General features: G+C 58.8%; 1 protein-coding gene across 3 annotated transcripts in view; it reads left to right on the forward strand.

Annotated features, from left to right (window-relative positions):
• Nucleotides 1-1,289: 1,289 nt before the first annotated feature.
• The window catches only part of SDK2 (sidekick cell adhesion molecule 2), a 180,558-nt gene continuing 158,120 nt past the window's right edge, over nt 1,290-23,727 (forward strand). For 2 of the 3 annotated variants that reach the window (XM_074972196.1, XM_074972197.1), the window contains exon 1: nt 1,290-1,855. In XM_074972196.1, the coding sequence (XP_074828297.1) occupies nt 1,777-1,855 (79 nt within the window). In that variant the 5' untranslated portion in view covers nt 1,290-1,776. The remainder of the gene's footprint in view (nt 1,856-23,727) is intronic. The other variant, XM_074972198.1, reaches the window with a different exon arrangement.

Here is a 23,727-nt window from a genome sequence, read left to right on the forward strand (position 1 = left end):
TGCATCATCAAACATCACAGACAGGGACTTCCCATGCCCTCCATGCGGCTGACTCTGTGCATCAGGGTTTGGACTTCAGAGTCATACCCATAGTCGTAGATGAGAATTGTGAACATGTTGTCACCATTGTTGGCAATGGACTACTACTTACTTATAATACAGTAGTGCCCAGAAGTCACAGTCACATCCACTGTGCACAGAGCTGTACAAACATGAAATAAGCTAGTTGCTGGGTTTACAGACAAAGGCCCACAGAGCCCAGTGCAAGGCTGGTACCTGAGTCACTGGAGTATTTTGAAGCTATTAACTCACATGTGTCTAATTCTTTTAAATCCTTTTAAGTTGACTTCCTTAACAATCTAGTAGCAGTGAGTTCCACGGTCTGATTGTGAATTTTAATGTTGGGGGTTTTTTTAAGTGCAGGAGTTTTTATAAAAGGCCCAGCAACTCTCCAGACACCCTGAAGAAGATCGGAAAAGAAAGGACAGAAGCGATCCCTGACTAGCACAGGCTCAAAACATAATCCCTGCAGCCTGTGGCTGTTTCTACGAATGCTGCAGGTTGGCTCGCCTGGGTTATTTAGTGGCCCAGCCGCACCAGCGAATGATAAACTCCCCCTTTACAGGCGCGCTCATGTCGGGGTTCTTAGCCCTGCCCCATGTGCGGGACAAGTTTCATCCCTGCGCTTTGCACCGGGGCCGGGCGCGCAGGGCCCTCGGCGCTGCAGCCGGGCTGGGGCGGAATGGGAGGCCCGGCCTGGAGGAGGCAGGCACCTCCCGCCGCCCTAGGGGCCCTCTGAGCTCCCCGCGCTGGGGGCCTTAGACTCTTCCCAAGCGCCCGCCCCGCGCCCTCTCCCCGGCTGGCCACCGGGTAGCGCTGTGCGCCTCTCGGTCTCCCCGCCTCCCCCGGCTGAGGCTGCCCCCCTGCTCGCGGCTCTGCTGCTCCCAGATCTCGGGCTCAGTCCGCGGCCAGCGAAAGGAGCGGCGGCAGCCCGCTGGAGAGCCCAGGGGCCGGGCGAGCGAGCCGGAGAGGCGAGAGCCGGGCAGCAGCGCACCCCAGGCGGCGGCAGGCAGGGGCTGAGCGCGCTCGCCTCCCTTCCCTCGGGCACCTCTCCGGGAGCGCGGGTGGCAGGAGGAAAATCCCGAAGCCACCGGCCATGGGGATCGCTCCGCTGGCGGGCTAAGGAGGGGGGCAAGGGGGAGCGCCCCCCTCCCCCCATCGGATCCCAGCCCCCCCCCTTCCGTCCCCCCAAAACTTTTCTGGCTGGATGCGGAGCTCGGATTTCGCCAGGAGTGGATAAAACGGCCGCGACCCCCGCGCGTCAGTGGTGGGGGGCTCCCCACGCTCCGGGGCTTTGCCATCTTGGGGCGCCCTGCGAAGCGGGTGGGGGGGCCTTGTGCTTCCCCCGTTGGAGCAACCGGGGCGGGGGAGATCGCGGCGGTGCTGAGCCCCGGTCCAAGGCGGGACCCCGTGCGGACAAGTCAAGGCAGGGCTACGTGTCCAGACCCCCCTCTGGAACTGAGAGCGGAGCCTTTCTCGCCCGGCGGCTGGGGCGGCGCCGGCTGCGGGCCGAGGGCAGCGCGGATGGGCGATTTCCCCTGAGATCTTCCCCCGGGGGTCGGCGGCTGTTTTTCGGGGCGCCACGGGGCGCGTCTGTCTGCCTGCCGCAGCCAGCGAGACTTTGCACGGGCAGGAGGAGCAGCCCGAGCCGGCGGCGCGGACTGGGGAAAGGATTATAAAAGTCGGGGAAAGTTCCCTTCCAAACCCCCGCGGACCATGGCAGGGGGCGGCCGCTGGCAGCCCCTGCTCTGCATCCTCCTCGCTCTCCAGGGGACCCCCGGCGCCGGGGCTCAAGGTAAAGCGGCGGGGGGCACGACCCGAAGGGGAGGGGAGGGGAGGGGGGCCCTTTCCAGACCAGCACCCACTGGGCATGGAGCAGCCTGGGAGCGCGCAGGAAACCGGAGCCCGGATTTACACGGTTCGTTATTTTTAATTGTGGGATTGATTTTGATGCTACCGAAAGCTCGAGAGACGCGCAGCCCGCCCTGTGCTCAGCCGCTCTCTGGAGGTGTCCCTTTTATGTGTTGATTGACTCTCTGGGGGTGTCCCCTCCCTGTGCCCCTTTCCCCAGGCGTTTGAGTTTCTTGTCCAGGCAGCGTCTGGTCCCGGTGCTTGTTTTAAACAATGTTCTGCGCTGGTTCTGGAGGGAGGCGGAAACCTCGCCTGGCTGATGGAGAGGAGGAGCAGCTGGCCATGGAAAGTTGTGTCTGCGTGATGGAGAGTGGGGGTAAACATCAAGAGCTCAGAGGGATGGGAAGGGAGACATTGGGGCGGGGGAGAGGCTGCAGAGTCCTGAGACTGGAGCCACAAAGATTTGGAAAAGAGAGACTTTAAAAAAAAAAAACAACGAAAACCCAACTTGAATATAAAGGCCAGGGTGGGGGTGGCGTGGGGGAGAGGGATCTTTCTGCCTGGCTCGGAGCTAGCCAGCCAGGTTGTGACTAACCCTCAAAAAATGAAAACCCAGCGCAGCATCTGTAACGTTGAGCCGAGGAGCCCTTTCCAGACAGGATGTTGTGTCCCAGCCCTGGGCTCTGGGCTTGCTCTCTTGGGCCTGGTCAAAAGTATTGTGTGTGGGGGTTTTTTTTAATTTGGTTGTGTAGGGTGGAATTGAGCGTGCTTGGGCTCCTGCAGACAGCTGAGAGGAAGCAAGAGAGCGGAATAGGGCAACATGTGAAACCTGTGATTTCTCTCTCTCCTTATTCCTCCTGTCCCCCAAAATCTTGGTGTTATTTAGGAGTTAAGGTCGTCTGCTGGAGAAGAGTTACGCGTGTGTGGGGGGGAGGGGGGAATGGTTTCTGATGTATGCTGGCCTTGAATGGTTTAAACAATCTGGCTTTGTACTGTAAACTGTGACCTCCATCTCCCTAGGTCCTCCAATCTGTTGCCTGAAGATAAGGTTTCTAGCTGGTTACAGGTGGGCGTGTTGTTAATAGCGGTAGCAGCAGGAGCAAGGCAAAGCTTGTCCATACGATGATGGCTTTGGGGGGCATGAAACCCTGCCCCACGCACACTTTTCCACAGCTGGTCTCGCGTGGCTGGCTTCCTTAGCTGATTGCTTACATGCCATGCGGAAGCACACGGGCCGTTTTCCAGGGCTGTGTGCTACCCTGACATCTAGTCCCAGTTGCATGCAGTGGTTACCTGTGTGAAATCAGTGAACTGAGTAGGGCTAGCTTTCTTTTTCCCAGCTGCGGGGATGTGGATCTGTGTTTGTAGAAAAGCGTTGATTTGCGAAGCCCTGTTTACACCAGCCATGACCTGAAACGCAGGCTCCTGGTCTGATGTCTTAAAAGAGCCAGTGCCGGTGGCTGGAATCAGAAAGTTGTGTGTTCCAGGGGGCTACACGCTTGGAGAAAAAGCCACTTGAAAAAGGCATCCTTGAATATTTGTCTGATGTGGAACTGAAGAAGTCCCTTGCCATGCACTAAGGAAGGGTGTTGCCTCTCTCCCTCCCCAGAGCTCGCTGCTTGGAAAGTTTCAGAAGCTCTTTTGGAAAGGGACTGAATATTTGGTTAGTTATCCAAACAGCTGCTTTAAATGACTAGGAACAGCTTTACACTGTGTGTATCTCTCCCAAGCACCTTTCTCTCTCTCTCTCCCTATCTCGAGACCTGTCAAGATAACAATACAGTCAGGAGAGACTTACATTCAGGAGGCAGGAGAATGTGGCCAGCTGAACCCTGGAAGCTTATTACGGTTCCTTAGGTAGGGGGTGAAAGGAGGGGTGGACCCACGACAACCCAACTTCATTCTTTTCTTCCAAGGTCTGGTGAGAACTGGCAGCTCCCGATAGCAGAGTCTTGTTCAGAGAGAAGCATCTGCACAAGCAGAGCTAAAACTGTAGCACCAGCAGGTGCAGACAGTTTGGCAGGCTGAGTCTTAAAGGAAACCCTACAGGGGCAGAAGGAGGCATCAGGTGGGAGAAGGCAGAGCTATAAATACCTATAGTGGGGGAGGTGGGTTGTGCAGTAAAATGCTACATAATCTTGCTGGGTAGGTGGATGGCAACTGCCTTTGTTGCATCCTGTTTCATGCTCTTGAATTCCTGTGTCCGTGCTATGAGGCTTCTGCTAAGATTAACCATCTGTGCACACTGGGATTAGACGGGGTGGCAGCCCTGGAATGCGTTTCCACCCCTTGCTTCGAGAGGCCCCAGTCAGAGTTTGGGGGCTTGAGCTTGTCACTGGCTGCTGAGAAACTGCACGCTTGTATGTTTAAAAGGCTAGCCCGCGCGGCGTGGTCCTACGCTGTCCGTCCCCCCTGCTCTCCCCTCCCTGTTGAGCTGCAGTAATGTAAGTAAATTAGAGCTGCAGTTTAAAGGGGATTCAAGGCAGCGCTCAGTGCGCTAATCCTGCAGGGCAGTGCGAGCCCCTCTGACAAGCTAATTGCCTCCAGGATGCATATGTACTGTGGAGCCTATTTTCAGCTGCCTCTGTCATCTGAATGGGCTGTAGAAATGGTTGCCTGGTTCTCCACGGTACAGTGTGAGTTCACGAGCACGGAGCAATGCCAGACCCTGGACGCTGGGAAGGCCGGGCTGAAGGGAAGGGGGATTTCGCTGGCAGAGAGAACCACAGCCCTTCTGTCCTTTCATTAATGAGGACTTTGAGGAAGTACAGAATCTCCTTGCTCAACAGCCATATTAGGTTGCAAAGAATTCAGGGGTTAAGTTGCTAACTCTGGGGCTCATCTCCTGCCTAGGCATGCTGGATTTGTGTGGCATCTTCTGGGCTGTCTGCATCCCAGTAAGAGTTAGAGAGAGTCTCTCTCTCTCTCTCTCCAGGTGCAAGGGGGAAATCGTATGATTTCAGCCCAGGCTTCAAATGAAAGGGAGAATCTATAGGCAGAGCATGCTATGGGACAGCTGGTCCAGGCGGTGGGAGCTGCACAGGAGAAGGCCCTTGTGCCAGCAGCTGTGTGCTTATGGGACTTGAGCTAGATAGGCAGGAGGGAGGGATAGAAAGGAGGAGGGTGTCTGTTGTATGCAGTTCTACATCCATGGAAGGTACATGGGATGCCCACGTGTGTTAAAGCATGTTGATCCATGTAGCAGATTTGCCTGAGATCTTGTATTACTGCTTGACTCTAAATGGCTCTGTAGCCACACTTAGCGTCCTTCCGTCCCCCAGGTTTTGGGGGCTGGGTGTGCAGAGAGACCTTGTGATCAGACAGGTTGGGAAATCTCGGACAAGGGGAGGTCACTTGCACTGGATCTGGCCTGTAGGGGGGGGTGTGGGTGGGTAAGGAGGCCTCTGAACCCCTCCTCTGAGACAAGCTGTCTTCCAGGGATATAATATACTCTCCCTCTAAATTTATAGCCATCGTTTTCAGCAGCAAATGGAGCCAAAGCCCTCTCTGCCCCTGGCTTCAAACTCCCCATCCACTGCCTCTCCTTAGCACCGGCGCTATAATTTCTCAGTAATTAAGTTCAGAACATAACATATAAACTGGCAGTATATTACACAGGCAGTCCCTGTGTCGGAAGCTGTGACAGTCTCTTTGATTGATTCACTCTGTCTGAGTTTCTCTTCTCTTTGAATCTCTGTCTTTCAGATTTCCCCACTGCTGCGTTTGTTCGTCCCCTTTGGAACTATTTCCTGGCCTTAGGAACTTGCCTCCTGTTTGTTTTAAGGGCTCTGGAGCTCTCAGTCGGGAGGGACTGTGAAGTTTGGTTTACGTGCATGGTTTTGCCTTGTTTAAATGGGTCAAAAGTGGTGAGGGCGGTTGCTTGTTTTGTTTTTTTTCTTTCCCCTTTCCCCCCAAACCTATTGTTTAATGAATTGAACTTTTCATATTTAATTCCATGGGACTGGTTGTTATAAATATGTGTGAGCTTCAGGAAATAGAACAATTGGGGGAGGGATGGGAGAGAATTTGGCAGTGAGGCTTAGGCAGTCCTTATTTTAAAAATCTTTTGGTAATGGTCCAAAATACCTCCGCTTAACCAGGGCCGCTGCCGGGTCATCGAGCTGTGACCGAGGAGAGCGTGGCCACGTGGGGGAGCGCTCATGGAATCCGAAGCACTGGCCTTTCTGTGCAGGGCTTTCTTGTGACACTGGCCCTTTGCGACCTGGTTGGATTTTTACTAGCAGGTGGTTGGAGCTGGGTTACTTGGGGCTTGCACAGGGATCTTGGCATAGATCTAGGCATAGCGGTACCCCGATGCGGAGACTTGTTACTTGCCATCTCCTTCGCGCTGTGAGCACAGGGTAACCTCACAGCATCCATAAAGCAGTGGAGTGCTGCCAGGGGTGAAAGCCACCTTACTAGCCCCAGAGGCTGGCAAAGAAGCCTAGGGCAATGCACTGGGAGTGTAGCTGGAGGAAGGGGAGAGGGAAACCTGCTGGAGCAGACTCCCAAGGTGGCTTTGGGCCCCAGAGACTGCGACTGCAGCTCCAAGGTACATACAGATTTCCAGTGGGGTCTGCTGGGAGGAGTCCTGCTGGAGCCAACGTGGGCATGCTGAAAGGCTAAGAGAGGCAGTGTAGGATCCAGGAGCGGTTGAGGTTGGAGCTAAGTCAAGGCTGCGTTTGCGTATGAAGCCACTAAAAAGCCCTGCAAGCCGTCATGAGCGTTTGGTCCCAAGTGGGAGAAACCCCACAAGGTCGCACTCTGTCTCTTCAGCTTGCGGCTGGGCCAAACCCTGTGCGATGCCAGCCGCATCTGAGCTGGAAACTGCTCTTCCCCACTGACTCGGGCCCAAAACCATGCAGGATGCTCTGCTCTGAGCAGCTGCCCTTTCCCCCTCCTCCGCCCAAAACCCAGCGGAAGGAGTTTGGAGCTGGGGTTCCGGCTTCGGCTTGTCTCTGGTGGCAAAGTGCCATGTCCCTCAGGCATGCCGGGCCGGCTCCTCTTGTATGCCCACTGTCGCCCTTCTGGGGAGCGCCTGGCTGAATCTCGCCTGCCTGCACTCCCTTACCTTGACTGTGACCCCTGGGGCTGAGCGGAGCGTCTTCAGTCAGTCTCCTGGGGCTCCCAGTCTTGGTGCTGCCCACGTGAGCTGTGTGGGTGAATCCCAGGTGTGGGCCCTGGGGATGGAGTGAAGGGGAGCTGTGGTCCAATCCAGCCCAGCTCGGTAGCTCGGTAGGCCAGCTGACTGTTGTTCCCAGCTGATGGCTGCTTCGTATCCACCTACGTAGCAAGCTGGGTTGTCTTGGTGAGTAGCTGACAGCAACCGGGTCCCTGATGGGCAGAGAACACGAGCCGTGGAGATAGAACTCCTCGCCCTGTGAGGAAGCGTCTCCCTCCGGATCACGTGTGGTGCGTGGGGGAGCCTGTGCCCGTTCTCCCAGGAACCCGAGGGCTTTGCTCTTCGGGGCTGCGTCTGGGCGCCAGATTCTATCTGAGAACGTTTGACGGTGGAAGAAAATAACCGAGCAGCATAGCGAGTTGCTCTTTGTGTGCCCCCACCCTGTGCTCTGGGGCTGGGGGGCAAAGCTGGGTGCGTCAATTGCCACCTGTATCAGGGACTTTCAGCCCCCCCAGTGCTCCCAAAAGCTCCCCCAGGCCCAAGTGTGGGAAGCCTGGGGGGGTGGGGTGGCCCCCGTACGTTCCTATTGAGCCAACGCGAGCAGTGTGCTTTTGTGTGTGCACGGTTGATTCAGCCGGCTGACGAAAGACGGATCGATAGAGCGAGAGCAAAGGAGGAAAAGAATGAAAAAGTGAAACCACTCAAATGCTGAAACAGGGATCGCTGCTGCCCCAGAGGTGCTTCCCAGCACTGGCAGCTGATTCTGCCATCCCAGCTCCCGGTAAAGAGGAGTGAAGAGTTTATTACCGGCCGCCATTAAAACAAAAGACACCCTGACACCTGGGGAAGAGGGAATGAAAGTTTAATTATAGCCTGGCTGTGCCATGTAATTATGAATTACACACAGCAAAAAATAACTTATTGATTAGGGCCTCTCGCTAATTACCCAGCAGAATGCAGCGCTCGGCACCAGCTAGTCAGTCACAGGTCTGAAGAAGCGGGGTGCTAGACGGAAGGCCTCTGCATCCCATCCCCCTTGCCCGCCTGGTTTTACCCAGCTGTGCTAGACAAGGGCATAGGCTGCATCTGCTCTGCTTCAGGTGGCTGCTCTGAGTTTGACTTAGGCCCTGACCCCATGATCGGAGCCCTGTTGTGTGCCAGGCTCCATTGCAGGATTGAAGCTGTGACGGCAAGGTCCCTGAGGCGAGGCCTCTGTCTTGGGTTTGTACAGCTCCGGGCACGCTGATGCTTTGCAACAAATGGACCCCCTATTCTCCCTGTCTAGGGGATGCTTTCACCTTGGGGGTGTCAGATCCTTGGTTTGTCAAGCCTTTCCTGGCCCAAGAGTTTCTTTTGTCTAGGACTCAAAACGAACTGCCAGCGCTAAGCCTTGTGACCTGGTCGAAAACAGCCAGGGCTCTGCAGCCAGGCAGGGCAATAGAACCTGGCAAGATATCAGATGTTTCAAAATGTCACTAAAAAAGATTTTTGTGGGTGGGGGGGAGGGCGAAGGGGAGGGATTTTGTTTGCAAATTTCAACTTTTTCATTTGACACCATTCAGCAGGGAGCCCTGCCGGACCCCCTCTCGCTGATCTAAGGACGAACCCTGCATGGGGACTTGTCTCCCACCCGGTCCTGGGGGGAGGGAGCAGCGGTCCCTGGGGGGAGGGAGCAGGGCAAAGATAGTCTGGTGGGATTTAAAGTGCTGCGGTCGAGCCTGCAAGGGATTGGGAGATTTAGGGCTCCAGACAGGATTGGGCGGGAGGGACGGACCAGACTACCTCCCCAGGCCAAAGGGGCTTATTAGATCAGATGCTGAGGCACCTTCTGGCATTCATGGGCTTTGGGCCATCCCATGGCTCTGCACACCCCTGTTTGCTGGTCTGCCCCCTCCCCTACCCCCAGCTCCACTCAGGGTTCCTGGCTACTGTGAGGTCTCACCCTCCGGGTGGGCTTGTTTTACAGGGGTTGAACTGGAGGGGGGAGAGAGGCCCCTTCCCCTGCTACCCAGGGGCAGATGGGGTTTAGGAACTTAGTAATCTGAATTAGTCGGGTGATTTGGGTAGAACTAGCCGTGCCCACCGCGAGGCCAGGGTCGCAGGCGGAACGGTCTCTGTCGAACGCCTCCCTGCCCCACGTTCTCCCGCCCAGCCCAGTTACTGGGCAGGCACCCCCCAGAGTGTCCACTACCGGCCCTGCCGTCTGGATGAGGGGACCCCCCGGCAGGCAGGTTCCTCTGTGTAAGATCAGCAAGGCTGGCAGGTTAGCACCCCACGGAAGGGGAGAGATTCCCTTGCTGCAGGGAAGGGGCTGTCCTCAAACTGTGCTGTGAATTTGGAGCTGGGGCCGGGCATGCCGTGAGTTAAAGCTGGGCTGGCTGGCCCTGTACCTGGCTTTGCCGGCAAGCCTTGGTGCCGACCTGTCATGCTGCCTGATGTTCCATGCCTGGGCTTGCCGGAGCAGAGGCAGCTGATGGTCCCGGGCTGAGCAGCGGGTTTGCGATGCAGCCAGTTTGCTCGTGAAACGGAGACTGCTTAGCCGCTGGATGTGGATCTTTGTGGGGGATGCTGCCCCATCCCATCCTGGCCTAGGAGCTGCGTTCCCTGCTGGCATGGTGTCCCGCCCGCGCCCATGGAGAGGCGCTGTCAGGCACGGGTGCCTCCTGGCTCTAGAGCGGCACTCCCTGCAAACTGCACTAGGCTCAGCCCCTCGTGCTGGGTTCGGGCAAGTGGCTGGTTTTGCCCTAAGACTGGGCGGCCCCCCACCCCTGACTCCTGGCGCTGCCCCCGATCAGTGCCGGGCTCCTCCATCCCCCCGGGCAGGGATGGGGTTGCTGCTTGCAGCCTTCCTCGGCTTCGCTCCTCACTGAGATCTCACCCTCCCACGTTGTATCGGTTTTTCGCTGCTGCTGAGTACAATTTCCCATAGGCCGAGCCCTCTTGTGCCCCTGGGGCTTCTCTCTGCCCCCCCCTCCCCGGCCCCCGTGGGTCTTTGCCAAGGGATGCCCATCTGGGCCCCTCAGTGCCATGGGGAGAGTGGCACGGTACCGAGCTGGCAGGCCCAGCGTGCCCTGGAGAGGTCCAGCCGGCTGCGCCGTTCACCGATCCAGCCTCCACGACAGCCAGAGGCTGCTCTGCGCCAGTGGCCCTGGGGCCCAGCTGACTGCTGAGCCCTGCGCTGGATCGCGGCCCCCTCCTCGCAGCGCTGTGTCTGATTTAAGGTGGGCAGGCGCATGAGCTGCTGGCCTTGTGCGAAGTGGCAGGGGGAGGGAAAGTGGCTTTCGGGGAAGAAGGGGGGTGAGGGAGAAGACAGGACGATTAAAATTTGATGCTGCTTAGAAAGCCATTAGTGGCCGGCAATGGCCATGACATTTTGATGATCCAGTAATCGAAAGGGGAGGGAATATTATGGGCTGCAATGCAGCCTGTTAATGACTCTGGGGGGAGCTCGGTTCAAGCAGAGCCGGGGGGTCGTTCGGGTGGCTGGGAACACGGGGCCACGGTCTGTAACCTTGTAGAGCCGCTCCGGGCTGGCGTCTCTCTCTGCTTCTTTTGGTCTCCGTCCCCCCAAGCTGTAACAAGAGAAGCGTAATCGTCACCTGACGTTCCACCACTGGACGTTTCAGCCCGGGGTCACAGGAGGGGCACGGCCTGTCTTGGCAAAGCTAAGTGCGTAGGCCATAAACCAACAGGCAGAGTTCCCACTGAAGGCAGCAGGAGCACTGACCAGGCAAGCGCTTTGGGATAACTGGCTGCGGGGGCATGAAGGCCTAGTGGGCACCATGCTGGCGAAGGAAGCACCTTGGGCATGGTGCCAGGGGGGTGCTGAGCAGGGCTGGCTGGATCTAGAGTTTCCTGGGGTGAGTCACTGCCCCTCCTCTGTGACTCAGTTTCCCCACCTGTAAAAATGGAGGACATTCTCCACCCCCCACCTCCTGGGGCATAAGGCTTAGCAGGTCCATGCCGGCAAAGCAAAGGGGCACCATGCTTACCATTGCTTATCACGATTTGGGTCCCAGGGAGGTGCCCTTCGCAGCTGCGGTTCCCGAGTGAGCAAATCCCCGTCGCGTGTGCGTGGCGCGTGCATACGTGTGGCATGATCCCTGTGGGTGGAAGGGGCTGATGGTGGCAGCTTGAGTCAGGGGAGCTATAAATTAAGGCCCCCTCCCCTCTGCCAGCGCACCCCAATCCTGACCGACACCATCCCCCTCAGCACCAGCCCGGGCTGGGGACCGTCCCTGGCGCTGTACATGGGTGGCCACCGTCTGATCACGAGCAGGGTCTGGCGTGAGAGAGGGGCCATCAGGCCTCAGAGGAGGGAGCCGGAGGTGAGACCTGGAGGCTGGCTGCTCGCACCCCCAGAAAAATGCCCATAATTAACCTGGGGGGATAGAGGGTGGGGGAGGATAGTGGCATCCACTTGCGTGGGTGGCAGCTTGCAGGGCGAATGTGGCGCTCCCCTAGGGCGGGGGTGATGAGACAGCTGCTGGGCACGGATGCTTAGCAGCCCCCCTCTTCTCAGCCCTTTGCAAACCCACTGCCCCTGAGGAGTAAGAGCCCTTCTCCAGCGATGGGCAAACCGAGGGGTAAAACAAGCTGCTCACGGTCCCCCAGTGCGCCCCGGAGCCTGGCCTAGAACCCAGCAGTCCTGGCTCCCACTCCTGTGCTTGGAGTGCTCTCCTTCCCGGCCTGCATACTCATTCAGGGCCGGCCTGGCGGACTTGAATCAGACTCTGGAGAGACTAGAGCCTGGGGTGGCTGGCGCTGTGTAAATATCTGAGAAATGATGCAGTGATTATAGAGAGACTCCAATGCACCTCTCCAGCACGCGGCTCCTGTCCGTCCCCGCTGAGAAGCAGGCAGCCACGGCGGCCCGATTAGTATTGACGTGACCTCGCGAGTCATTTAATAAGGGTTATTTTGGAATGTAAATGCACAGCCTGCAGCCCTCCTCTTCTCAGAGCTCATAAGCTAAGCAGGGTCAGGACTCGGACTGGGGCGGGGGGGACTTCCAGGAAAACCCAGCCTGCCCCAGGACAAGCGAGCGGGGGTGGCGCTGTGCCGTCAGAGGTGCTGCCTTTCAGATGAGACGGAAATCCAGGCCTGGCCGTGGCTGCTCTCTTCAGCAGAACAGTGTCTGGAGCCAGCGGTGTTAACCCTGGAGCCCTGGTTGAAGCCCAGCAAGGCAGGTGCATCGGGTGCACGACCCCTGGAAGTCCCTGTATGCTGCAGCTGGATCCCCATTCCTGCAGTGTTGCTGTTATAACACAGGCTGCTTCCAGCCAAGGCCAGCTGTCTCGGAGATGGGCAATGGCCATGTGGCTATGAACCGCTGCGCACTCTGCTCTGGATGGGAGGGGCTGGGTGAACAAGGAGACATCGCTGCAAACAGGCTCATGTTGTCCTCAAACTAAAATGACATGGGGCAAGTGGGGTGGAAATGCTCCCCCTGCCCTCTCCAGGGCTGTTCTGTGGCCGTCACCAGAACTTCCCTGAAGCACGGGGGAGCTGGCGTTGGAGGCTGCAGAGGAACCCAGGAGTTCTGGCTCAGACCGCTAGAGACGAGCTGAGCAAGCCCACAATGAAACGGCCTGATCACAACCTCCGTGTTTAGGAGCCACCTTTCTTGGTGAGCTGTTCGGCCCTCCAAAGCCCTGGGACTAAGCTCCTGACTTTGTACGGCTCTGTAGGGTGTTCTCTGGTGGTCCGGCGGACGGGAGCTGGGCCTCTGGTGGGGTGTGCGCAGTTCGGCTTTCAGCTGGGGCTGCGCGGCTGGGGCGGTGGGCTAAGGGAAGTGGTGGAGGCCTGCTAGCAAGGAAACGTCAAGTGCGGAAGCTCTGGCTTTGAATGGGAGATGGGATCAGCTTGCCTGACACGCAGCCATGAGGGTTAGCAGGGCAGGCGAGAGGTCTTTCAGCGCTCACAGTAAAACCCAGCCACTCGTCTGCACCGGGGCTCCTTTGAACTCCAGGGGAAGTTGGACTTGGCAACAAATGAAAGCAAATGGGCTAAATTAACAGTGGCCGAGGGCAGCGCGTGGCTGCTTTCAGCTTGCGGATCTGCGTTTGCACAGGTTGCTCTCCGCTTTGTTCCTGGCAAGAGCCTTTCTGCCATGGTGGGGCCAGGTTAGAGTCCCGAGGAGGAGACGCAGCGGGCTCTTGAGGCAGGCCAGGCGTCTGCGGGCCACGTGCAAGCCCGAAAGGCGGCACTGTGAAGGGGCTTCAGTCCTGCCGCTGGTTTTTCACCCTTTTTCGGTGGCTGGGGCGAGCTGAGCTCTGACCTCGGACTTGAGGCTGGGGCCAGTCTGGGGCAGGAACGAGAGCCCTGTGGGAGCCTGAGGTCAGTGTGACTTCCTGGCAGTTGACGCCCTGTTGCCGAGGCGGCCTGCGGGCGCTCTGGTACGTAACATCTAGCGGATCCAAGCATGCCGGAGGGGCGTGTTGTGTGAGGCGTCCCAGCCCAGCTGCAGCCGCTTCTCAGGCAGCCCCCGGTGACGGCGTGGAAGCTGAGTGGGCCCAGCTGCAGCGGGGCTGGAGGGTGACTCCTGTATCTAAGGCGACATGGGAAGTACCTCCCATCTCGTCCCCCATCAGCCAGCGCCCCCGGGCAACGCACCAAAGGAGTCTGGCCTGTGCACCTCGCGCCAGGGTGGAGGGCGAGTTCCTACCGCGCCCACTGCTTAAAACAGCTGCTGACTGGCCTCGCCCTGACACGCTCTCCTGGCGCGGAGGTGCAGACCGCGAGTCCCAGCCTGCAGCGCCCGCTCTCGAGCGCAGAGACCAGCCAGCATTGCCCGGTGGGATTTGTAGAGGCTGAGTGCCGCCGTTTGGCACTGAGAAGGATAGTGCTGCGGGCTGGCTCTGCTCAGCACCAGTCCAGGTAGGCCTGGACCCTTGGGCTCTTTGCAACTTGCCAGAGTGACCCTGTGTTGTTCACGCTTTGAATGTAGCGAGCTTTTGTGTGCGTGGCCCTCCAAATACAGCCAGATGAGCTTGCCCCGGTGCTGCGGTTAGCCTTGTAAGTTGCAGGGCCCTGTATAGCCTATTCTGAGCCATTGCTTTAAGAGAGAGTAATTCTTCCCCTAAATGTTTGTGTCTCCTCCTCAGCCCATTTCCAGAGGGGCCAGCACGGCCCTGATCCCACCAAAGAGGGCGATTGTGTTTTTTTTTTCTTGCTGCACACCAAGGAATGTTTCAAAACAAAGGCGCAAGGGGCAGTTGCGTCCCGGCATGTAGGAGGAAGATGCACTTCGGAATCGAACTTGGTAGCCGGGAGTCCTGGGGTCGGTCGCCTGGAGTTGATGAAAGCTCTCGGCTTCCCCATATTTTTAAATCAAAAGCTGGTCATGCAGCCCCATTGTTTTGGCGTTTGCCCATAGATCGGGGGCCAAAGAGACACTCAACTGGAGTAAGAGCCTGCGGGAAGCAAGGAACCTGCGTGGATTTCTTCTACTGTATTTATTTAGTGAAACACTGGGTGGGAAATACCCAAGAGCGCATCTGGCAGCTGTGCTGGGAATAGGAAGCTGCAGGTGCATGACACACACTGCTGGCGAGGCCTGGCGAGTGTCCATGTCGCCAGTTCTATAGTGATCCCCCCGCTCCCATGCTGGAGCAGCCCCTTACCAGCCCTGCCTCTTCTAGGGTGCATCCCCTGAGATTTCCCCCCCAACGCCTTACTCCATGGCATCCAGGCCAACACTGCTCTCCTCTTTGTTTCCTCATTGGCATAAGATGGGGGGACTTGTGCTTGCTCTCTGTTCGACCCTGTGGGAGCAGGACAGGGCATGCCATAGGTCCTACGTATGCCTTTAAGGTTTCTCGGCAGCACGGGGCGTTCCGTTTGAATCGATCTTGGAATCCAGAGGGCAGGCCTCACGTGTGGCGGGGTTATGCTGCGTACGCCAGACCCGAAGCCCGAACTATGCAGAAGTGAAATCCTCTTTCAGCTGATCGGTCCCAAACGGGCTAGTGAAACAATCGACACCTTTGTTCCCCCGGCCGCGCCGTGCACGCACCCTCGGAGAGCAGCCCACTGCTGTTCCTAAGCTCTTGGCCAGCAAGATACCAGCTCCCCACTCAGAGCATGGAGCTCTCGGAACGGGCTGCAGGAAGACCGCTCATTAGCATAGCTGCCCTCTAAGCTCGTTATCAAGTTGTGCGTTGCTGGGTGGAAAACAGTCAGGGCTGGGACCATAATAAATATGCCGCTGTCAGTGTTGATGTGATTGGACTAATGAAGAGAAATCAGCCACGAAAGGGAGCTGCCGCTGTGCCACAAACTCCCTTCCCCCCCAGGCTGGGTGCACTTTGCCCCCTTTTCCCCGGGTTCTGCAGCAGAGAGAGGAAGCCAAGGGAATGTGACAGGCGGGTGGGCGGAGGTGGCGGACGAGCGAGAGGGAGAAAGCGGGGGCTGCTCTCGGGGGCCCATTGGAAACACGACAGGGAGTTCGGAGCATGGGATTAGAGCTTGTCTCCCGAGTGCATAGCGCTTCCCGTCTGGCTCTCCCAGGGCACTTGCCACTTTGCCGGGTTGGACACCAGCCCACACGAGCAAATACAGGCTCAGCTCTTGTGCGCTGCCTGGGGCTCTGGGAGCCGCTGCTTCGGGAAGGGGGTGCAAAAGGAGGGTTTCGGCCTGCTGTCTTCGGAAAGCGCCATGGGATCTCTCAAGCCTCCAGCCGGACAGCAGCTCCCGGAGGCAGGCAGGGAACCCTCTCCTGGGAGAGATGCACCTTGCCTGGGGACGGGAGGGAGGAGGCCAGGCTGACCTGGGACTCCTACCAACGTGGGCTGCAAGACGTACACGGGCTGTTCTGCCAAGCATCTTCTGTGGATTCCTCCCAGGGTGGCCTCTGTCTCTCTAGGCTCCTGAGGCTCAGGCCTAGGGGAGAAATGGCTTTGACTCTCCCTGGGAGTGGGGGCCAGACTTCTGAGCAGAATGCTCACCAAAGCAATGCAGCTCAAAACCTTGCGCTGGTTGAATGCAGGATCTGCGGCTCAGCCTCGAGGGGGCGCTGCTTTGGGCAGCAGGGTTCTCGGGCTCGTCAGCTGGTCTCATTGCATGGCCCAAGGACAGTGCTGCTAGCCAGGCTCTGGTCCGTCCAGCTGGACATATTTGGCATTCCTTCATGCCTTTTCGCCCTGGTGAAGGGGCGTGCCATCTGGGGAATCCAGGCATGGACAAAAGATGCCAGTGACTGCCTGTCTGCTGGGCATAGGGCAGGAACCCATCCGTTCAGCCTGGCGCTGGGACCGAACCAGAGCCCTGCACCCAAACACAGGAGCCCATCTCAGACAGAGCCAGCACCGGAGAGGAGCCGCCCCGGCTCCGCTGGAGCGTGCCAAGTGTGCCGTAGGAAGCAGGATAACAGATGGGCCAATGCTGCGCACGGCGAGCGAGTCACCCTGCTGCTGGTGGTCCGCGCTCCAGGGTGCCCTGCAGGGTGGCGGTTTGTTTTCCAGCAGGTTTCTCCGGATAGGTAATTAAGCGAAGTGCCTGCAGAGCTCCGGTGGCTGCTTGGCTCCCAGCGCGCGAGGCTAATGGGCGGGCGCTCTGACTGCAGCCCGGGCATCAGACGACTCGACGGCTCTCTTGTGGCCTCGTCCCACAGGCCAGCTCCTGGAGTCACGTGCCGGGCAGTGGAGCTGACTCCTGTGTCCATGTGACCCTGTGCTGGGTCGGGGGGGAGGCCGGGAGTGCTGCCTCGCCTGGGTTAAATTCTCTGCCCTTTTGAGGGACAAGGGGTTCCTCTTCCGCCCCCCTCTACTGGCCCTCCTGTCCTTAGGGCGAAGGAGGAATTGAGCACTGCTGCTTCTGGGGTGGCTGGACCGTCTGAGGAGGGGGCATCTCCTGAGCACCATGAGCTACTTCCCCAGAGCCCCCGGGTCGGCAGCAGGCAAGAAAGGCCTCGGTACTGAGTGGAAGGAGCTGTCAGAGCATCACTTTGCAGCCCCAAAGCCGGCCCACCCCGCCATGCGGCTGGGAGCAGAGCTGGCAAATGCTTTGCATTCCTTCCCGGCCCCTCTTTCAGCAGCCTGCTGTGGGCCACCTGCCTCCAGTCAGTTGGGCAGCCTCCTCCCGGGACCCTCAGGAATGCTGCTGCTGCCAAAGTCCTGGCTGGGGACCGAGTTGGCTGGGAACTCGGTAACCTGATCCTGGGAACTGGGAGTCGGGGGAGAAAAGGGTGGGGGGCCACGGATGTGGCAGCAGCAGCAGCAACTGGTGTGTTGTCCCCACACTGGCCGGCCTTTCTTGTGCTCTCTCTGGGTCGAAACAGCTGGCCCCGAGCACGTGGAATTAGCCGCAGGAGGGTACCCAGAAGCTGGGAGCAAACCTCTCTGCTGGGGTGGAGGCAGCTGACCGGGCCTGGACTCCGGCTCCCAGGCCTGCCCAGAGACTGGTGTTGGGATTCCCCTGCTGTGGCACTGCCTGGCTTTCTGGTGGGTGGGCTTCAGCCCACCTGCCATTGCCCTGCTCTCTCTGGCCCATGGTGACTGCTGAGGCCAGGAGAACCAGCGCCCAGCTGGGTGAGCCCAGCACCAAGGGGGCTGCCATGTGGCCTGCCGGCCGCCTCGTCTTTCCTACAGAGGAGACTATAGGGTCTCCACTGGGGGCCACGCTGATCGAGAGAGAGAACTGCATGGTGGGAACTGCCGTCTCTCCAGCCGCTGCTCAGAGCAAGTGCAGCTGCAATCTGCACTCGTTTGTTTGTCGGCCAGGTGCCACCTCCTGGCCAGCAGCCGACGCAGCCCCCAGCTGGGCAAAGCCCGAGGAGCCCTTGGCAAACACCTTCTTGGTGCTGGCAGCTGGGCACCCGAGTGCCCAGGGCAGGGTGCGTGTGAAATCGTCACAGCACTCTGAAAGCACAGGGGTTGCTGGATTCCCCTGGACTTGGGGACGCCGGAGCGGATTGCGGCTCCCAGTTCTTCCCCCAGCTCTGCAGGGGCCTGCTGGCTCTGAAGCCCAAACTGCCCAGGATAAATAGAACTCCTCTCCCCATGCACCCCCCCGCGCCCCGTTGGGACCTCGGCATCATCCCCACAGCAACCAGGAGCCATGTCACAAACGGGATGATGATGACGTCAAGGGCAGAAACAAGCAGCTGGATCAGACTGTAGTTCTGAAGAGCGGAGGTCTTGTCTCTCTCTCTTGGTTTTTTCTCCCCTGGACAAGCAGCCTTGTGGCGGAGCAAGGGGAGAGGTGCGGGGACGCGTAGAGAAACACAACGGATTGGGGCTCTCTAGAATGCTTCAGAATGGCCACCCGGCAACCCCGAATCTCCCCAAACCGCCCTGCAGGCCTGGCAAGCGGGCCGAGAGCCCGTGTGGTGCGCCAAGCTCTGGGTGGCCAAGGTGGCCCCCAGCGAAGCCAGAAGAGAAGCTGGAGAGAGGAAGGGGCTGGACAGAGTGGGGAGCTCCCAGCGGGGGACAGTGCTCAGTGACCCACAGCAGGATGAGCTCATCAGTTGCATGGGAACTGCTGTCAATGGAGGAGGCGCTGGGGGAGCCATTCCCGCCCTCTGGAGCCCCAGGGAGTTTCCCCTCGACCGCTCCATGGCTTTTATTCTCCAGGTCACAAAAACATCAGGTCAGACCTGAAAGGGTTAAACAACAGCGTTCCTCCAGTGAGATGAGCATGTCTGCTTCTGGAGCTGCAAGCACCAGTCCCCGTAACCCACCCTCCCTCCCTCCCTCTCATTTGTGCAGGGGGGTAAACTGAGGCACAGAGGAGTAGCACCTTGCCCAAAGTCACCCCGCAAGTCAGGGCCAGAGTTGGGAACGGGACCCAGGCGTCCTGCTGCCTGAACCATGATGTCAGCAGCTGGACCATGTGTCCTCTTCCACTCGATGCTGCCTGCAGGAGCGTGGGGGGCGCCTGGCTGGGATCTCGAAGCGATGGCTGTGTGGACGGCCTCCTGCATGAAGGCTGATGGGGTGTAGTCTGAGCTGCGCGGCCGCTCTGTGTGTGTGCGGGTGCTCCTTGTTCAGTTCTGTCTCATAAATCATTCCCAGCCCTAATGTGAAGATGCCGTTGTTCTCGGAGCTGGGGAAGGGAAGGAAACCTTGACGGTTTCGACCATTAGCGGCAGGAAGTCATTGATCTAATTTTAGCTGCGATCGCTAATTGCCTTTTACGGCGCTTGGTGAGGTGACTACCTGAGAGAGCCCTCCCTCCTCTAACCTTGAGCGCTTGCCCTGACTCACGTGTGGGCAGAGCTCCCCATTCCACATGCGTCGCTGGGTTTTGGGTCCAGAAAAGTTGCCCTGTTCCCCTCCGTGCCCCGGGCACTCAGCCGGAGAAACGGCTTTGGCAGCGACTGTGGCAAAGGGGGTTTTCCCAGCTGCGGAGGGCAATGGGCAATGCTGCCGTTGGCTCCTGGAAGAGCTTTGCTCCAGAATGTCTGTGATGCATGAAGTGTCGGGAGGAAAAGCGGCTTGCTGGGCCCCCTTCCAGCTCGCCACTGTGTCTGGACTGCCGTTGTCTGAGACCTGGGCACAGCGGTGCCAGGCAATGCGGGCGGGATGCGCTGGAGTCTGCTGCCTGTGTTGTTGTCAGCAAGCCAGCTGATGCGGGACCTTCTCTTCCCTCGCCAGCTACTGTACCGGGGCTCCCTACGTAAGTCGTACTTCTGGATCTGAGTCTGCCTGGCATGGGAAGCATCGGCAGGACTAGACCAGGGGTCTGCGGAGCCTGGGGCACCAGACGGGCCCAGGAGTTCGGGCTGCACAGACCGCCTGGGCAAACGCTACCCCGCATCCAAGCCAGCTCCAATGCTGGGTGTTTCCTTTGCAAGCCGGTACCCCAAATGCCCTTCCAGCACACGGCCCTTGTGCAGCGGGGCTGGAGCCTGCGAGCTGGGGACAGAAGCTGGCGTGTGTCTGCAATGAGTTCATCCAGATGCCACCTGTTGCCCTATAGGTGGATGTTCTTTGGCCCCTCCCGAAGTATGGGCAGCTCGGGATGGGACCAGCTCTGTGACTGTGGGGCATGGTGCCCCTTCCAGGGAGACGGGGGAACGCGACCCCTCGGCGGGCGCTTCAGAGCTTTCCTAAGCTGGTTCCGTCTGTCCTGGGGCAGCAATGTGCGCTGCTGGCGATGGGCATGTGGTTCTGCTGCCTTGGCAGATAGGAGCTGGGCCTCGTGCCCGGTGTGTGGCACCTCTGCCCAGAGCTGGAGGAGGAGAACCAGGCTAGATGCTGGTGAGCCAACGGGGCTGCAAATCAGCTGGGTCCCAGGTCCCAGCTTCTCCTGCCACCTAGGAGAGGCCCGAGCAGCAGGGGGGAGGCAGAGCGTCCAGCGCATTTTGTTTATTCATGACTCAGAACAAGTTGCTGGAGTGCAGCGCTATTTTTAGAGCCCTTAACTGATGGCTTTTTGGTGGGGGGTTGTGTGTAGGTTTCCTGTCTAACGAGCGGGCATTCCGTGGGACGATTAACTCTGCTAGGCGAAGGAAGAGGAGAAGGGGAGGAAGGGCTTGAAGAAAGCAACATCTACATGATGCATCTATGAAATTTAGCTGGCGCTAACTGAAAGAGACGCCTACAAACCTGCGAGACGGTCAGTCCTCTCTGGCCGCGTTTTGGCGACAGGCCCAACCCTGGGTGGGACGGGTGAATAAATCAGCTCGTTCATTGCAGTGGGAGCTTTTCCCCCTGGTTTCTCTCTCCCACGTGGGGGGCTGGCCTCCTGAACAGGATCCGCCGGCTGTCGCCTTTCTGCAGGGGACCAGTAGAGCTTGCCTGGAAATGGAGAGCAGAGAGACACTACTTTCTTCCACCCAGCTCCCAAATCCCAACCTCCCCTGGCTTTAGATTTTCTCAGGGGCAGCTTGAAGAGAGAGGCCCCAAAATGAGAGAAGCGGGGCTCGATGTCTGGCTCGATCTCTGGGTCTGGGTCAGCCAGCGGTGTGACCATTTGGGCCACACGCCTTCCACATGGCTTCCTGACCCACAGAACTCAATAGCTAGGGCCGTGCCAGGGACTGACCCTCGCCCTCCCAGCCCTACCCCCCTGCCGTTCCGAGGACGAGGTTATGTTCCCATGTTCCCCCGAAGAAGCCCCCTCCAATTTGGACGTTAGCGTCTCGTGAACCCCGGTGTCCTACCGTTCCTCTCCAGGCGGCTCCGGCGTGGAAGCTGCAGGCGCTGGCATTTCCGAAGGGATGCTGACCTATGAATCATGCTGCTGGCTGAGAATCTCTAGTCTGTGGCCCTCCCAGGTCCCCCCCAAGATGCCCTGGCGTTATCCTGACTAGCATGTAAAGGATGCATCCTGCTAGCTACCTCAGTGTAACGCCTGCTAAAACGCAAGTCCAGACAAGTCCAGTTGTGCTCTGGTTTGGTGGAGCTGAGGCCTGGGGCATTGTTTGTGCGGGCCATGTACATAGACCTCCCCTGGAGGGTCCTCATCCCCCGGCAGAGAGACTTTAGCAGGGCCTGGCAATCAGGGGCACGTGGGGTGCGAATCCCAGCGCTGACGCTCCCTCCATGGCCTCGGCCTCATCTCTTAATCCCTGAGCGCAGCACTGGAGATAATGGCTACCTGGCGGGGAGGATTAATTAGGTATCTGGGAAGCGTTCGCTGCTCTGCACAATGGCTGAGTGTTCTATTCACGCTTGTCCTTGACTCCCCCCACGCGTACCTTTTCAGGCCCGGCTTTCCCTTTTTCACCAAGGCTGGGGCTTCTCAAGCAGAACGGTGCGTCGGATTTCAAACCTGCAGCCGAGCTTTCGGCTCCAGCCCGCGTTTCTCTCTGCTCGCTGCCGATTCCATTCCCCCAGCACTGCTACGGCCCTGCTGACGTAGCGCTGGGGAGAGGGGCCGGCTGACAGCTCTTGGGGCAAACTGGCTGGGTTTAACCACCGAGCAGGTCCAGCGGGAGCAGATCCCCTACGCTGCCCCCCTTTGGGGGGGGAGAGCAGTCCCCAGTCCTTGGCCTCTCCACTAACCAGCAAGGGGACCCACTAGTGGCAGCTCTAGGGTGTAGATTCCTGTCTGCCGGGAGCTGGGCTGGGGGCCCCAAGGGTCTGGCTCAGTCTCCCGGAGCTGTTCCCCGCACTCTATCCATGGCTAGTCAGTCCCCCTCCTCCCTCTCCCGTTCCCGTCGCTGTGGGGCGAGATCTGGATTCTTTGTGTCCGATTCCCTCTTGTGCAAGGAGCGAGCCGCACGGCCTGTGACTGCGGTGCTGACCGGGGTGGGATGGGGGCGAATAAGCCTGGCTGTGTGCAAGAGCCCCACCCAGAACCGGGCCCACTGCGCCCATGTGACTCCGTTCAGTGCTGGCAGGAGCTGGGCTGGTGCACTGGGACAGGAGCCCACGGTTGCAGGGCCGAAGGGGCTGGGGTACTTCTAGAAGAGGGACTTTGTGTGATGCAAGATCCGGGGAAGCTGGGTTACGAATGACCAGTTACAAATAGCACAGGGAGCCCCAGCTTTGCCCAGCCTGGCAGGGGGCTGGGGGCACCCGACAGGCAGAGAGGGGAGCAGAGTTGAGCACTCCACCAGCTTTAATGTGGCTGCGTAGCCCATGGCGAAGACAGGTCCCAGGAGCCACTGCTCTTGTTCAAAGGAGCTAAGTGGCTTAAGACCTCACGCGCGTGGAAATTCACTTCGTCCCAGGGCCGTTGGCGTGCATTGCTGTAGGCGTAACCCCCAACCCCCGGGGCCTCAGCGAGGTATGCCTTAGCCACGCAGGGGTGGGCAGGAATGCCATTCCAGGGGGATTTAAGACAGGCCGTTCCCTGCTGGTGCTATTGACTGACACAGTAGGGGTGGGGAGCAGAGGTTGGGGGTGGACACAATAGCTCCGATTTCAGAAACCCGCATCCTGAATGCCTGAAAACAGCTGACAGTCATGAAGGGGGATAAAGTGGGATTAGCCCATCCTTTCCAAAGAGAGACTAGTCTGCAGAGAATCACAATGCACCCGCTGTCCCGCCGGCTTCCCGCTTAACTTCTCAACCCCCCAATTCGATGTGGAAGGGCAAGGGTGGGGGCAGGGAGGCCGATGTACTGCCATGAGCTCGGGATGCTCCTGCTGGCCATAGGGCCCCTGCATTTCCTCCCTTAGCCATCTTGCTGCAATCAGCTTTTCCTCTGCAAACAGACAACCCCACCCATCCACCCAGGAATTTCGCCAGTGTCTGGACAGCCTCATTCCAGCCCGGGCCACCCCGCAGCAGCCACTGCCCCTGTCTAGAGTAGGGATGGAGGGCTGCTTCGCGGCGCATTGCCATGTAGGCAGATGGCCGAGTGCGGCTGGGGCTGGGCGCGTTGTGGGGATTGCAAGCTGGGTTACTCTGGGGGAGTGAGGGAGCAGCCTCTGGTGTTTCCGGGAGTGGTTCCTTCTGTTCTGTTCTGTTCTGTGTAGGTCCTTAGTCCGCCCCCACCAGCACAGCTCCTGAGCACCTTCCGGGGGCGTGAAGTAAGGGACGTGACTGCCTCTCCCTCTGACAGGCAGGGGCGTTTCTCCAGGCCCTGGCCCAGAGTGAGAGGATGGCGGTAATGCATGGGGGCACTCCTGTGGGAAGGGCTTGCTAAAGTTATTCTGAAGAAGCATTTCTCTTGCTAATGGCCGATCCTAGACTCAGGGGAGCACTTCACCCCACAGAGATGGGCCCAGCTCCCAACCCTGCATCCAGACTCCCCGGAGCTTCAGAGGCAGTTGGCAAACTTGACCTTGGGTCTCCTC

Source organism: Natator depressus, chromosome 14 (assembly GCF_965152275.1).
Source record: "Natator depressus isolate rNatDep1 chromosome 14, rNatDep2.hap1, whole genome shotgun sequence".
Lineage (NCBI taxonomy): Eukaryota > Metazoa > Chordata > Testudines > Cheloniidae > Natator > Natator depressus.